At 42.8% G+C, this 16,278-nt stretch overlaps 1 protein-coding gene across 1 annotated transcript; it reads right to left on the bottom strand.

Annotated features, from left to right (window-relative positions):
* Positions 1–10,743: 10,743 nt before the first annotated feature.
* TEX33 (testis expressed 33) lies at positions 10,744–16,243 on the bottom strand. Its single transcript, XM_052668741.1, has 6 exons — positions 15,602–16,243; positions 14,027–14,102; positions 12,828–13,459; positions 12,190–12,331; positions 11,110–11,220; positions 10,744–10,906 (listed from the first exon to the last, which is right to left on the bottom strand). Exons 1-6 carry the CDS (start codon positions 15,617–15,619, stop codon positions 10,821–10,823), a joined length of 1,065 nt encoding a protein of 354 aa, XP_052524701.1. The 5' UTR covers positions 15,620–16,243; the 3' UTR covers positions 10,744–10,820.
* Between the last annotated feature and the right edge of the window lie 35 nt (positions 16,244–16,278).

Below are 16,278 nucleotides of genomic sequence, written 5' to 3' on the forward strand. Positions count from 1 at the left end.
CTGTATTTAGGTATGACCTCGAACTTCATGGGCCAGACAACATTCAGTCTGCTAGTATTTTTATTTAAACTGAGTAGTCATGAAGTTTCACATCTAGCTAGGCTTGACTATTGCCTGTGTGCTCAGCTTCTTGTCTGCTGGAGTTCCGCGGAGCACTGCAACTCTGCAGGTCAGGAAAAGAAACAGAGGTACAACCTCAGAGCTTAGGTCACACTGAGTGTCAGATGGGGAATGGAAAAGAAAGGATGTTTTTCACATTTTAATCAAAGGCACAAAGACCAATGAGGTTTAAAAACATCAAGCATAAGACTTCATACTCATCTTTTGAATTAGAATGTTTTGATACATTTAGAAAACAAATTTTACTGTAATGAAACAATTCTAGCTTTTCTTCAGAGCCTGTAGATCAGATTCTTGTTTTTCTTGCATAAACGTCTTGATTTGTAGACAACCAATAATCAAAAAGTTGAGGCTTCCTAAGACTTGCAATGAAATTCTGATAGATTGTAACATAACAACAGTCAGGCCTACTCTAAGAGCTGCAGCTGCTGTTGGAGACTTCTTGCCTCTGGGTTTCTATGCAAAGGGCCACACTTTATTGGTGAAATCTCAACAGCATGAGCTGTACTGCATAGAGGGTGTCCCAGCAAAGACCATAGGCCTGTTTTTCTCTCCTCTCTCTCTGCTTTATCCAGCACAGGAGCAGAGTTTGTGTTCCTTTTACTACTACTTGTTTCCTACTAGTTTCATGCCCAATTTGTCTTTATTTTCTCCTGTCAGAGAGCATCCCAATGCAGACTTTATACTACCATGATGACCACAACTGTCTTGCAACATGCAGAGTGCTAAGAGGCACATTGCATTCCCGAATGTGGCTGAACTCTAACTATAGCCATGGAAAGTAAATACCTGGCTAGTGTTTTGTGAAGAGTTTGAAGTGGCTTGGCTGCTGAACCTGGGAGATGGAGATGGGCAATACAACAGTGGCCTGGGCTTCTGCTAGTGTAGTATCCAGCATGCAGATGCAAATGTTGTGTTCTGGCTCGGGAGAAAGTTGAATCACTACAGGATAAGAAAAACAGTATGCGCAGCATGATGATCAAGGACACATTAATTATTTTGCTTGAGTGCAGAAGGGTGTGCTACATCAGATACAACGTTGTTAACAGCTAGTTAGTATGGCATAAAAGGCTTCTTCTCTGTCCTTATGCTGGTAAGAGCATAGCTACTTGGAAATAGTTTCTTGAAAACAAGCCGTGAGAAAGTCACAAGTTGTACATGTTTGTCTCACTGGGTTTCCTCTCAGAGATACTGGTTGTGTCTGTCACTATCTTTTCACTACTTCTGCTTCCTTTTAAGAAAACACACAGCCTGTGAACTGGAGAGTATGAGGGAGAGGAAGGGGCAGAGAAGGAGGAAATAATAGAGGAAGGAGAAAAATAGATAGCAGAAGCAGGAGATGGAGGGCTGAACATCAGATAGATTGAAGGATGTTAAGAAAACATGTGAAATGAGAATGTAAATAAGTCGTCTTGGTTTTAGCTTTGAGAAAGAGCTATTGGATTTGGTCACAATCTGACATGACAGCTGATGAAGCCAATGGACATAGTGCCCCTTGCAATAAAATAAAAACTTAATGGAGTACAGAATCACATTCAGAATTTGAGCAGTTCTACATTTTAGGGGGGAGTGTGTCACTGTGCAATCTTTCAAGAACCCAGTGGAGCTCCTGGAGGTTTGTGCAGTGGTCCTTGGAGCACTGGATGAGATAGGGCTGCACTGCTAAGAGAGGCATACCTGGTGGATCACGTCTACCTGCATGCATCTGGAGGTTCTGGTGATGTTCTTCTCAGTCTGGAGCCAGGAAGAGTTCCTGCACTAGGTGAAAGTAATAGGTTCACATAAGTGCCCCTGGAGATGAACATGCTGTAGAAAATTTGCCAAGAACTGGGAAAACACCCTGAGCACTAGTAGAATTTACATGCATTCATCAGTATTGCTTCTTATGTGTTTCACTCACACAGAGTAATCCTTTTAATGTTTCATATGTAAAAAGGCACTCTAATTGTTTCCTCATAGCAGCTTTTATCTCCTTGAGAGAATATGTTGTTGTTCAGGCATGTCAAACCTGTAGCCTACATGTGGTTCAGCACAGCTGGTTCTGGTGCCTGCCCCAGGCATGGAACCATCACTTAGTACTAATGGAACACTTAATGCTGTCTGGACTGAAAACAGTGCATGGGGAGGGTGCAGTGTAGTGCTGACTCAAATTGTGGCAAATAATTGTATGCCACCAATATTCTATCACATTTTGTTGCTGTGTGACAGATGGCAGAGTGACAGTCTGACAAAATGGCGTCATTTATATATATGTATATACACACAGAAGGGTATATAGAGCAAAGACATGTCATTGAATTCCTCTGTGTGGAAAAAATGTCACTCATTGACGTATGCTGAATGTTTATGGAGATCAAACAGTGAGGTGTTTGCACAGGCAGCCCAGAGAGGCTGTGGATGCCCTGTCCCTAATGGTGTTCAAGGCCAGGTTGGATGGGGCTGTGAGCAGCCTGGTCTAGTATTTGATCCTTGAGGTCCCTCTTAACACAGGCCATTCTATGATGCGAGCACAGTGGGGAAGTGGATGCTGTGTTTCAGCAGTGGTGGCAGTAGTGGTGGGTCACCTCTGCAGATGCAAATAGTTATAAGCACAGCATGCAGGCTCTTGTTCATTGCTGGTGAAAATGCATAGCTAATGGTGGTGACTACATTACAAGAAAGTGCTTTGTGGTTGAGAATTTGCTCTATGTGTTGTAGTTTCCATGGAAAATGTTAGGAGGCATTACTTTTGGAGCAACCTTCATAGCTGTGATCCAAGTGGATTTCTCTTCACACAGTGAAGAGTTCACAGCAACCTTTTGGCCCACGCAAGCCAGAAGGTTGGACACCCGTGCTGTTGTTCCTTCTATTGATGGCCTCATGCCTATTGCTTCTTTTTGAAAAGATCATGACAGCATAGTATGATCAAACACATCCCCGGGAATGGAGCCAGCAAGAACACTTTCTTCCATGTAGGAAAGGAGAGAGCAAAAAGTAGTGTGTACTTTGTACAGTCTAATCTTTGGAGGCACTTTAAAAAGTAAATGGCTTTCTGTTCTCCGTATCTCTCTCTCAGCCATTTCCTGATCTCATCTGTAAGGGCCATGCAAATCTTGTGATCCAAATAAATGATATCCCAATAGGTGGATATCACCAAAACAGGCGTGGTGTGATACATACTTCAGATTTTATGAAAATAGTGGCTGAGTTCCACTGGAGTTGACTCTTGTGTGTCTGTTTCTCACTAGCAGAATTCTGCAGCCTTATCTATCTGCACATCTCTCTTGAACTGCTGGATTTGTTTTTGATCTCACATCTGTGACGTCCCTATCTCCTTAAGGCAATGTTGCTAATCTCCGTTCCACAGACAGAGATTGTGCTATTTTTGCCTCTGTGTATTATCTTCTACTTACGCTAATTGACTTCCACCTGATCTCTGGCTCCCTGCAGTCTAAGTCAGTGATGCATAACTCTAGAGAAAGGGTCTTCACAAAGATTAACTTCTCTGTTACTTCTCCAATCCCAGTACTTTTAGCTTTCCACCCCTATCTTCGCAATCAGCCTGACCCCTTGCCTTGAAGATCCTTCTGTCCCACTTCATCCCTTGCTCTAAAGAGGAGCTTTGCTTCCTTTTTCAAACCCAGCTTTCCATGCAAAAGTGCTCTCTGTTCTTCATCACATCGTTTTGAGAATTTGGATGCGAAGGAAAAGTTTTCTGGAGGACAAGAATGTATTCTGTAGCCATGAAAGTGTGATTGCTTTGTGTTTTGCTCCTTTGTGGCTTGAAGATTGAAGACAAACAGATCTCATCTTGTTTTGACAGGAGAATGAGGGCTGAAATGTGAAGAGGACCTGCTGTTGGAGCAAGGACAAAAAAGGGAAAAGCTGGTAGATAATGTTAGAACAAATTGAAGGGGTATGAAGGTGCCAGGAATTTATTCACACTGACAGTTTTTAAGCCTGTGTCAATCTATTAAAGATGGCCTGTAGCAATGTTACTGCTGTGTTTAGATAGGGAAGCAGCATGGCCCTTCAGATGAGAATACCAAGGTTGTTGGGACAGAAATTTCTTTGGAAAGATCTCTTATGAAGCACAGGTTGATAAACTGCTAATACTACAAAATGCATTGACCAACCAGAATGGAAATTTTGGCTGAATTCCTCCTTGCCTCTCTGAGCATAACCTCCCTCTCAGGCAAATATGTATTTTCCTTTATCTCTTTCTCACTTAGAAATGACACACTCTCAGCTCATTCAAGCAAAGACTGACTTTGATAGTGGAGAGTGTGCACAAGATTCAACCACCGTGAGTGATCAGTAATAGTTCCAAATTGTTCATACAGCCTCAAGTTTGTGCCAGGTCTTCAAAGGTGGAGGGGTGACCACAGTGCTCTGTTAGAAGCTGCAGAACAGTCAGGGGGAAGCTGGCATAAATAAATTGGCTCTTGTATTTTGCGGTTATATGCTTCTTGAGAGAGAGAGATCAGCTCTTTTTCATTTTTGTAAGTCATGTGAAAGACAGATTGGTTATGTTAATTATTTCTTTGAAATCTTACTTTGCCTTCCGAGCACCCTGATCGAGCTGTAGATGTCCCTGTTTATTGCAGGGGAGTTGGGCCAGATGACCTTCAAGAGTTCCTTCCAACTCAAATGATTCTATAATTTTCCTTTTATCAAGCTTCACACTCAGTACATGCAAAATTCCTGAGACAAGGCCCTTTATTTTGAACTGCAAAGTATCACTGAAAGCTCTAGAGCTGCATAAATGCTGATGCTAGCAGTCACATTGCCTGAGTCTATACTGCTAAATAAATCAGGGCCAAGATGTAGTATCAAGCACTGCCTTGGAACTGCTCATACTGCTTTTTGTTGTCAGCACTCTCCGGCTATGGTTTGGCCTCTGCCAACTAATGCTCTCCAGGGCAACATCCTGGTACAATTTGAGAGATAGCACAGTCACTGTTCCCAGTGGGCAACATGGACATCACCGTAGCAGGTTTGGCTTTCTCTAGTGTCCTTCAGCAGAATACTGGTAATTTTGCAACCGGGCCATGCAACACAAAATCTTGCTCTCATACTATGAGTACAGCTGTAAGACAGTGCTCACGTGCTGCATGCATCACTTTGGTGAAAGCAAGCGCAAAAACTTCACTTTATAGGACAAGGGGGTTTGATAGGTTGAAGAAGAAGGACTTGAAACTAAGAGAGGGGAGATCTAAGTTAGATGTTAGGAGGATATTCTTTACTCAGAGAGTGTTCAGGTGCTGGCACAGGCTGCCTAGAGAGCTGTGGGCACCCCATCCCTGGAAGTGTTCAAGGCCAGGTTGGATGGGGCTTTGGGCTTCTTGATCTGGTGGGTAGGCAGCCCTACCCATGGCAGGGGGTGAGACAGTGTAGGCTTTGAGGTCCTCTCCAATATAAGCCTTTCTATGATTCTATGACTCTAGTCTGTGTTTTAGACTGTAGAGAAACCATGGGAGACCTGGCAGGCAAGCAGGGCTATACAGTGTGGACATGCTCATTTAGCATGAGTTCCGAAGAATGGTCCTTGGCTCCGTTTTGCTTACAATAAAAGCACAACCTTTCTCAAAAGCTAATTTGTGCTTGCACATCTTGGCATAGAATTGGAGTTGGCAGTAGATGCGTGGCGCCTTGCTGTTGCATAGAAAAGGCTGAGGCTTGCATCTTCTGAGGAAAATACAAGAGATGTGGCCAAAGATTCATTCTGGCTTCCTGGAAGACTATGCAGCCCCTTACAGGAGCTCTTGTTTGTATGCAGAGAACACCTTAGAGAGCTGTCAATTAAGCAGCTGTCAATAGCAGCTATGCCCTCTGCTTTTCACCTAAACAGGATGACTAAGAATGGTTCAGCTGAGTTCCCTGGAGCTAAGGCAGAGACAGTGAAGATTCCCTATTCTACGCTGATTCTACAGATCTCTTGTCAGACATCAGAAGTGCCACTTAAAACCTCACTTTGTCAGCTGTACTTGCCTGCTCATAGAATCAGAGCGCAGCACAGTGCTGCCTATTGGCCAGGCTTCCATGCATGAGCGCTGCTGATGCAAGTATGGCTTCTTAGACAGCAATCCCTTGCTTGGCTTCCAGTGCTCCACACCCAGTGGTGTTCCTCCCAGCCTGGAAGTGGACCCAGCAGGAAACAAGGAGAAATTGCTGTGCATTCAGCCTATTCCTTTCTTCAGTACATGTATTAGCTAAAAAGGGGCAGGCCATAATTCTCACATACCTGCACTTATATAAGCTTGCTTTGCATGCCACTGATAGATATGATTGGCAGGGGAAAAAGCCTGATTTAGCTAGGGCTTCTTTCTAAAAATAGGTAATCAATTTCAGCTCAAGCATCTCAGGTTATAGGAAAAGAAAATGATTTTGCTTGGGCACATAATAAGCTTGGATAATCAGTTTTCCTGCATAAAAGCAATGAATCCAAGTGTTTAAAAGAAAAGGAATCTTATTAAAAGGGGTAAAATGGAAACTCAAAATGAACAGTGGAAGGTCTATTTACTGAAGTCACCAACAGAACCTGAAAGCATCTCAGTAAAGTAACCCACTCCCACATTTTGCCAGGAGTTGAGAGAGTCCCTTGTTCCTGTGTAAGGAAATGTTGTTCCTAAACCTCTCTTTGTTGTTCTCAAATGCAGGGATTCCATCTCTGATGCACCTCCTCTACGATGACAGGCTGATGGAGCTGGGCTTGTTCAGCCTGGAGAAAAGAAGGCTGCGGGGTGACCTCATGGCAGCCTTTCAGTACCTAAAGGGAGCCTACAAACAGGAGGGGAATCAACTCTTTGAAAGGGTAGATAACAGCAGGACAAGGGGAAATGGTTTTAAGTTTGAGGGAGGGAAGATTTAGGTTGCATGTCAGGGGGAAGTTCTTTACAGAGAGAGTGGTGAGGTGCTGGAACAGGCTGCCCAGAGAGGCTGTGGATGCTCCATCCCTGGAGGTGTTCAAGGCCAGGTTGGATGGGGCCCTGGGCAGCCTGGTCTAATATTAAATGGGGAGGTTGGTGGCCCTGCATGTGGCAGGGGGTTGGAGATTCATGATCCTTGAGGTCCCTTCCAACCCTGGCCATTCTGTGATTCTCTGATTCTGTGAATCTGTGATGCTGGGCCACTGCTGTAGCAGATCTAGCCCAAGAAACCTTGGTTCACAGTCCTCACACTTCCTCCTCAACATTTCAGATCCTCAGGGGAAGAGTCATTGGCAAGCAAAATCCAAAGATAACCCTCAGAAAAGAAAAGAAAAAAATTACACTTCTTCCTCCATAGCTCCTTTGTTCTATGAGTATCAACAACACAGGAAATTCCTAATGGTCAAAACATTCTCTCCTAGTGAGTAATGGTGTTTTAAATACCTTTCAACAGAAGACAGAATTGCATTTCAGCCATAGTATCCAAGACTGAAATCCACTGAAGCCAATTCACTTGCATTCTCTTTGTTGGGATCTCCAGCCACTTTGGGAAGCTCTGGATTTCTCTTTTATCCCATTGTAGGGAGGATTAGCAGTAAGTACTCCATTCCTTTAGGAATACCGGGTTTATCTCGGGAGAGATGTAGCTCTGAATTTAAGTTTTATTTCAGTGCAAGCTCTACAGGATAGTGAACTTATAGCAGGGTGAAGACTTTGATAAGAACCCTTGCACCGACTTCTTACAATTGTTACCATTTCTTTAGTGAGCCATTCTAAATCACTTGCGGTGGAGATATCGGAGGTTGGAATCATTCAGCATAGGACGGGATAGGAAGAAGTCAGAGGGCTGAATGAAAAAATATTGGCTGGAGAACAGAAAATCTTCCTTATCAGTGATATCCTTCAGAACCACTTGTTTCTCAATTACAGGCATGCATAAACCTAAACTAGGAAATATCATTTACTTCAGGAAAAACTAGAAGGTAGGAGAATTATCGAATCATAAATGAATTGGAAGGAATCTTTAAAAGGTCATCTGCTCGAACTCCCTTGCGATGAATAGAGACACCTACAGGTAGATCGGGGCACACAGCCTCTCCAGCCTGACCTCGGATGTCACAGGGATGGGGCATCTTCCACCTCTCTGGGCTGCCTGTCCCAGTGCCTCACTACTCTTATTGTAAAAAACTTCTTCCTTATATCCAGTCTAAATCTCCTCTCTTTCAGTTTGAGACCATTTCCCCTTGTCCTATAAAGAACCTTGGATGTAATTGGTCTCTTCAATTTCAAATTGCTATAGTATGGTTATCTGTATTTCAAGCACATTAACTGTTTATAGATGTCTGAAACAGCACTTAAATAGCTATTTTGGTAAACGGTTTAAGAAAGCTAGAGAATAATCCTTTTTTTTTTTTTTTTTTTTTTTTTTTTTTTTTTTTGTAAGCTCTTGCCTGCAGATAAAACATTGGCTCACAGCTGCCACCCAATGATAAGACCTGGTAAAATCACTGAAACGCATTGCAAAGTGCTTAGTGAGACTGTACAGTGGATACCAACTAATTTCTCACTGTATAAAAAAGGCAATGAAAAGCCATTTCCCTTTCCATTTCTTTTCCACTCCTCTTCCCCAGCATTTTCATAGCCCACCACTCATTTCATTACCTGTAATGAGGTCTTTTCCTTAAGAAAATTTGTTTTGTTAACTTGTTAACTTTGTTTTTCTTTCCCTTCTGTATTGATCTTCTACTGGTCATCAAGTGGAATCAGTTCAAAGTATTGGTAGGTAAGCAAGCAAGTAAGAATGAATGGCTGAGAGTATATGAATGGGTAGAAGAGAGACATTCAGCTGTGGTGAGAGCTTATTTCAGACCAGCTCTTGCCTACTTGCATCTGACATCTATTTGGAGATACCAAAACTAGCTTAAAATATGCATGTTTGGGTGCCCAAAGCAACCCAGTCATCATGGAGTGCCACACAGTAGTGTTCCTAGCCAAGATTCTGGCTAAATTATTCTGTTCATCACTCAGAAACTTCAAGTACTCATTGATTTCAGGAGCTGAGCTGTCTCCTTGAAAGCCATCTCAATTATCTCAGCAGCTTTTGATGTGTCACCCTTTGCAAAGTGTTTGCCCCTGTCTCTGCTGTCATTTGGTGAAGCATAGAGATGAAGGGGAATTGACATGTGTGTGTGTTTAGTTGGCATCGAACAGCTGCCACCCATTCAAGTCCACTATACAGTGTCAACTATTTTGTATCGTTTAACTGCTTATAAATACAATATTTTATTTTATAGGAAGCATGCAAAATGACTTTGCTGCTCTTTGCTGCGGAAGGCAAACAACATGGTTTGTGACAGCATGTAATGATGCAGCAAGACCTTCCAGTCTGTTTTCCTTCTTATGAAGTCTCTTCATTAGCCTTTCATGGGTAGCAAAGTGCATTTTCTCCAAGCTGTATAGTAATTCTGCAGTCTGTCTGCTCAGACATTAGGAAGAGAGCTGTAAAGTCTGTATGCTGATTCAGCCCACGTGTTATGTCTTATGTGTGTATTAGCTAACCATACCCTGAACTGCCTACTTTCAATATGCCAAACAATGTTGGTATATTTCTGTTTATGTTTACTGGATTAGGACTTGCCCCATGCACTGTTTCAGAAGATGGTATTTATTATGGATTCACATTGGTCATCAGTGACAGATGAACCCAGAACAGGGTGTTCTTACAAAGCAGTGCAATGTATGATGCTATGAGGCCTCCCTTCAGCCCCTCTGATCTGAGCTGAACAGACCAAGAAACCTCAGTTACCCCTCATGCATCTTGCCTTCCAGACCATCTTTGTAGACCTCCTTTGGACACTCTCTAATAGTTTTATATCCTTCTTATATTGGTGCCAAAAACTGCATGCAGTATTTGAGATAAGGCTGCATCAGTGCAGAGCAGTTCATCCTTCACTGCTTTTATGCAGTCAGCGCATTGTTACCTAATCCCCAACCAATGAAGGGTAGAGTAAAAATCTTAATTCTGCCCCCAAAACAGGATGTATCACTTAGTGGAGTAGCAGTCTTTTAAAACTGTGAAAGTTTGGGACCAGAGGGGACTGGACTCAGGACATCACTATTTCCAGACATAAATCGCTGCGCCAAACTGGTATGGAGCTGGAAGGACCAATCCTGCAGTAAGGACCAACAGGAATCCCCAAACACCCTATGGGTCTGGCAGCATTCAAGCATCTTGGTGATCCTAGGTTATTGTTCAGATACATTTTCAGAACTTCAGATTGTGCAGACTGTGTAGTAGATGCATACAGTTTGGTGATGATGCTTCTCTGGGAGACTGGGAAAGGGCCAGCATAGATGAGTACAGTTTATGAGAGTTTCAGTAGGAGTCCATTCACACTGTGGATTCAGGGAGGGTGACATTCAAAAGCCCTGCTCACTTCCACCTGGACTTCATTCTCCCTATTGTCCTCTCATCCCACTCAGTGGGATTCTTGGCCGTGCATCATCGATCCTACTCCATCTTATGAGCTTATATGGCCTTGTCTCACTACCACATACTTCTATCCTCTGAAAAGGAATATATATATATATGTATATATATATTTTTGCATTTGCATTCAGATTTATCTTGCAATGCTCTCTCAAAGACGCTCTACCCAAGAGGGAAGGAGAGTAATAGAAAAAAATCTGTAGCTGACAACTATTAAGCAATGGGTTGGTGCTCTACATGGAGGTTTATTAGATGGTTGAGGAAGAAGATCATGTAGTGAATGCAGTTCAGTACTTCATCTTCTAGGGCTTGACTTTTTTCTTCCCATATTTATCCTCCAATGCCTTCTGCAGGTTAAGATTTAAGGCATTTTTCTGATGCCACCTCCCTGTAAAGAAGAAAATGATGGTTCATTTACTGCCTCCCTTCTAATGCTGTTATCCCTCAGGGATTTTTCTAGTTGCAGAAAATCCTCTCGTTTAAATGTCAATCTGTAGTCCCCATCTTTGTCCAGATTCATCCATTACTGCTGACGGAGGCAGCACCCTGCTCAGGAATTCAGCAACGTACTTTTCCTGACAGATTCCATACCTAGCTCATCAATCCTCCTTCCATGCCAGTTCCTGGGATCCCTGGTTGCCTTCTGAAGTACATCAGGGGTGTAGGAATCTTTCATTAAGCTTCTGCTTTCCAGTGGGCCGCCTACAAGAAACAGCAAATGAGGAAATATATGCAGATATCACCCTAATGCAGTCCTGGAATTGAAGCAGAGGAGCAACACCAGCAGTTTCAAGGGCACAGGAAAAGTCATGTGTTGACTGCAATACCCTTGATCAGATTTGTGGCTTGATGCTGAATAATAGTTTCATTATCACCCACGAGGGAGCTTATTTTTGCCAGTGCATCTGCTTTTCATACTTAAGGATGAGACATGTTTACAGGGTACAGCAAGGGCATCACCTTTATTTGTATCCCAGTGCACTTTCTTTACTCAAGTGCCCACCTGATCTCCCTTTGAATCTCCTCAACCAACTGAGTAGCTTCCCTACTCAACATTACAGCTCCACAAAAAGCACCATTGCACCACTCCAGGCCTTCCTGAGTTCCTATTCTGCCATAATACTTACAATTAGCTCCTAACTGTGACTTCTCTGTTTACTGCCTCTTGACTTCTGGACATTTGGGGAGCATTATTTTTATTCTCTCCTTCTCAGTTTCCTTTTTATTGTACCCTCTCTGTGATAATAATAATTTTGAGCTTCCTGGGAGATGTTCCTCCTTTCTGTGTGACAAAGCTCAGGACAATGCAATCTCCAATACCTAACAGAGGTTTGAGAAGACATTTCAAAGGCCCATTGAGGTAATTTGAGACAAGAGATGACAGGGCACATTGAATTCCAAATGGTGTTCATTTAGCACTGAGTAGGGAGAACTGGGGTCATAATACAGCTTCAATTTTCATGCCTTGGAAATTAAAGGGGAGAGAAGAAGAGAGGAAAGAAGTATGTAGTAAGGGAGGCTCTAGCTTTCATTTCTTGGGAAAGGAGTGACTGTGGTTATTAAAGAAGTAAGAGGTCAGACTCTGTCCAAACCAATGCAGCTGCTCTGAGCCCAGGCACAATGCAGACAGAACCAGCTTGAAGGTCAGGCATAGGTACAAGCATCTCTTACCTTGGAAGATGTTTGACCTCAGGTTGAAACCCAGCTCATTGAAATCATCAAATGACTCCAGGTTTTTTTTTAGCACCTCAGAGCGGTCACTGAGTCTTTTCTGTCCCATGACAAGTGCTGCCATGCACAGAGACCGCCGCTCCTGAAAACACAAACAGCAAGAAACAATCATCTTTCAGCACTCCCTACATGCACGAGACTCCTGGTGTTTCCATCCCTGCATAAGCTTTTGAGCTACAACAAGTCCTTGGGACTTGACTCTGCCCTTGAGTCTCCTTCAGCAGTCTCTGTATGCATTGCATGGGACATTCGGAAATGGTAAAATAGGTGCAAATCAGAAAGGGACAAGGGTGTTGGACTCTGGACTGGGTCCAGGTGCCACCCTGTTTCACCCTGTGAGCTACTATTCTGCCGGCCTCTGGGAACCTTATAAATGAAGGGGTGAAGGAAAAACAAACTGAAGAAAAAAACACCAATGGAGATGTGAAAGGCTGGCTGTGGAACATGTCACAGTCCCTTACTGTGAAGTCCCAAACCATCTCTCTCTCTGTCTTCTAGAAACTGCTAATATTTCACTCAGTACCATAAAACATCCTTCAGTATGCCATAAAGGAGATGTAAAACATCTTTCCTAATACCTCTTCATTGCTGTTAAGTTCATCAGCACAGGCAAATTTATTTTTGCTGTTGTCACAGGTCAAACTGTTTTTCTTCTCCAGAGGTATCTTCCATTCTGCTTTCATATCTGGCGCTATTGATGACAGGGACTCATTGGTCTCCTTGGCTTTTTCACAGCTGGTTTTGGTGGTCTTCCACAGAGATCCAGGCATTTTAGAACCTGGGGTTTGCTGCTGGCCTGCTACTAACTCTTTGCCATTGTGCATGGATTTGGTGTTCTCTGCCTCCATCTGCTTGGATGCTGCAGACGCATGGGAAATGCTGTTCCTGCTTCTTGGCTCAAGCCTTGCCCTTGGGTCTTTGGTGGCAGAAGTACCTTCTCCTTCCTCTTCATGTCTTCTTGAATGATGATTCTGCATGTGGGGAGTTTTGGCTTGGAGATTCTGTTTTCTCTGAATATTTTTATTCTGAATACCCTTTACCGAAGGAGATGCTTTGGATTTGATATATGTGGAGTTCTTCGTTGTTCCCCGAGCTGCTTGGTTCTTCGAGATCTTGCAGGAGACTGTGCTGGAAGTCTTTTGGGATGTTCTCTCTCTGCTGGGACTTAAGCCTGCTGGAAGATGCTCCTTTTTCCCTTCCCCAGGTTCCACTTAAAGACAAAAGGCATAGCTCAGTGAACTTGATAATGTCTGGATGATTGAAGGGGGTAACTTAAATGGAGCTGGAAAAAACCTGGCATGTCACTCTGTCATTGGCAAACAACAAAAGAATTAAAGTCTTAAAGAGAGAAAGAAAGCAGAAATGAACAACAACAGACTTGTGTCAAATTTCATGCTGAACCAGAAGGTGCCTGAGGAGTCTTAAATGTTTTTGATACATGAACAGGCACAGAAATATGCAAGTAAAAGTCCTATGGTCAGACATGCACACACATGTCTGTATTTTCTTACATGTAGGTGGTTTTTCCAACTCATGATCATTGCCACACTCATGAAGATCCATTTAGTGTCTGTTACTCATTCGTATTTGTTGAGTTTACTGAATAACAGCAGCTTACTGCACAGGGAGATATGGAGACAAGGTTGGGGAAAACATGCAGAGGGATTTTAACCCACCAGCCTCCTCAGGAAGGAAAGAGGGAATGACACACTGCATCACAAGCTGTATTGCAAAGCAAGCTCTGGAGGAGGGACAGCTTCACTGCTATCTTGCTTACCCGATGCACTGTTGGTAGGCACAGAGTCACTTTGGGCCACATCAAGTCTGGGGGACGTTGGGACCTTTGTCATTGCCTTAGAAGAAATACAAATGCTGTGTCAGGTGCAGAGAAGGGAATTAAGGGAACGGCCTTGCTCATTTACTCATCTTTCGGTTACATACTTTATTCTTAAGCAAATGGAGTGTAGCTAATTTCACTCAAGTGAACTCTGTGAGAGGTTAGAGCTGAAGCCACGCTCTATGATGGTGAACATGTTGTTTGTGAGTCTATCAGTAATATAAGAGTGATCTGGATCAGGCAGGGACATACGTCTGCATTTGTCAAATGAGCTCAGGGTATGTCATACATGCTTAGCTTCTGCTCAGTTTTTTGGAATACAGACACCAGCTGAGAGGGCAGGAAGCCCACTGCTTCAAGGTTAGCTCATGGGAACAAACAGGGCTGATCTGAGCCATCAACTTCTTCCACGGTATATTAGCACTTTGCAGCAGCATGGCTGGTACAACATTGGGAAACTGGAGCCAATGTGTAAATCAGGCTCCAAGTGTAAATGCTGCGTGCTGTGCAAATGTGGCAAGAGAAATAACTTCTTCCACAAAGAGAAAAATGCCTTGATACGCAAAGAGGGTAGCCCTGACTCACATGGCGGCATCTCCTCTTCTGTATTGCTTTTAAAGAAGAGCTAAACATTTAAACATGTGCAGGAATCTGCGCTTCTAAATAAACTGTTTTAACTCCCACCTCTTACTTAAAACAAAATTGTGTCTGTTATTATTACTACATTCAGTGGAAAGATCATTCCAGTTCACCATTGTAGAAATTCCTCCTCTCTCCATTTCAATGCCCCTCTTTCAATGAAGCAGAATTTCTGAGTACAAGAGGCAATGTTCTAATTTCTCAAGCCCCATTCACTTATAACCTTCATTTTCCCAGTTCATGCTGGACAAAATGATGCTGAAGTTCTGTAATTGCCCTTACTTTCCTTACTTGTAATTGGATTTGACTTTATTGCTATTGTTTATCGTTCATTTTACTTCTGAGCCAGAAAGTCCAAAGTCAAAACACCATTCTGAGACTCCTAAATCTTAATATGAAAAAGGACTCTAAGATAATTTGGCTATCCTCCTGAATAACAGACACCACAGAACTATGTCTACTTATTCCTTTGCTAGACCAATTATGTGAGGGACAATAAATGACATACCAGAAAAGACATTTATCGATCAAACATAAAAATGATTAAACTTGATACCTCCTTCTGAAATACAAAAGAAGAGTGTTTCTATAGTCTTTGACTTCCTTTACATCGAGCCATGGAATAAATACAGATGTAAAATCAGCAGGCCATTCTCACCCAGTCAACAGCCATGATCAAGCACGGTCTTATATGCCTTCTGCATCTGGCTGGGCCTCCAAAATATGAGGATACTTAATTGACTTTCCAGACCTGAGAAGTTCCATAGATGTTACAATGTAGTGGGATCATATCTATCCTCTTTTTTTTTTCTTTTTTTTTTCCAATACAGAAAAGATTGAAGATTTAACTAGGGGCAAAGCCCCTTCCAAAATTACCTCTCCCATCTGATCCATGGTCGCTGATGTAGTGCCACAGTGATTCTTACAAGCAGGCAGGTCCTGATGGGTATGGAGGTGGTCTGAAGGTTGAAAGGCAGGAACAGTTGCTAGGGAACAACTTTCTATCTATGAGCTGTAGTCACCATGGGAACCAGAAGAAACATGGCAGAGACGAGCAGCATCCTTGCTGATCAAAAAAAAACAACCAAAAACAAGCGAACAAAAACAGAAAAAAACAAAACAAAACAAAACCAAAAGCAACATAGGAAAGAGTAAAAGACTCATGTCTGTGTCCATAAGTCTTCATCCCATACATAGGATTTCTTGGAGACTTTCATGAGGCAATCCTGACTATCAACAAGACTACTTCAGCAGAGCTGGATCTTATACCAAATGGTTCATGTGAGCTCACTGATCCCCATCAGAGAGGCAGGGAAAGGTGCCCCCATTTTCCACATTGGAAAAGGGAGTTGGTTGGCTGTCAAACAGCATCACATCCAGTCAGTAACAGAACCAAAGCCTGGCTCTCCTGTATTCAGCACACAGAGCTATAATTCAGACCCAGAGTTTTCATATGTTGCACTACACCATGGACTTGCATTCTCATAAGGCCGCAAGAATTTCTGGAAGCCTCAAGGGAAGAGTGCAAATCTCCCTCATGCTGCAAAGCTGCT

Source organism: Tympanuchus pallidicinctus, unplaced genomic scaffold, assembly GCF_026119805.1.
Source record: "Tympanuchus pallidicinctus isolate F22 unplaced genomic scaffold, pur_lepc_1.0 scaffold8, whole genome shotgun sequence".
NCBI lineage: Eukaryota > Metazoa > Chordata > Aves > Galliformes > Phasianidae > Tympanuchus > Tympanuchus pallidicinctus.

Coding starts and splice junctions, on each gene's coding strand:
- TEX33 (XM_052668741.1), bottom strand. Junction 12,332..12,827: donor AACTTAACAGCAATGAAGAG/GTATTAGGAAAG, acceptor TTGTGTTTTCAG/GAGCGGCGGTCTCTGTGCAT. Junction 10,907..11,109: donor AAGGAGGATTGATGAGCTAG/GTATGGAATCTG, acceptor TCTTCTTTACAG/GGAGGTGGCATCAGAAAAAT.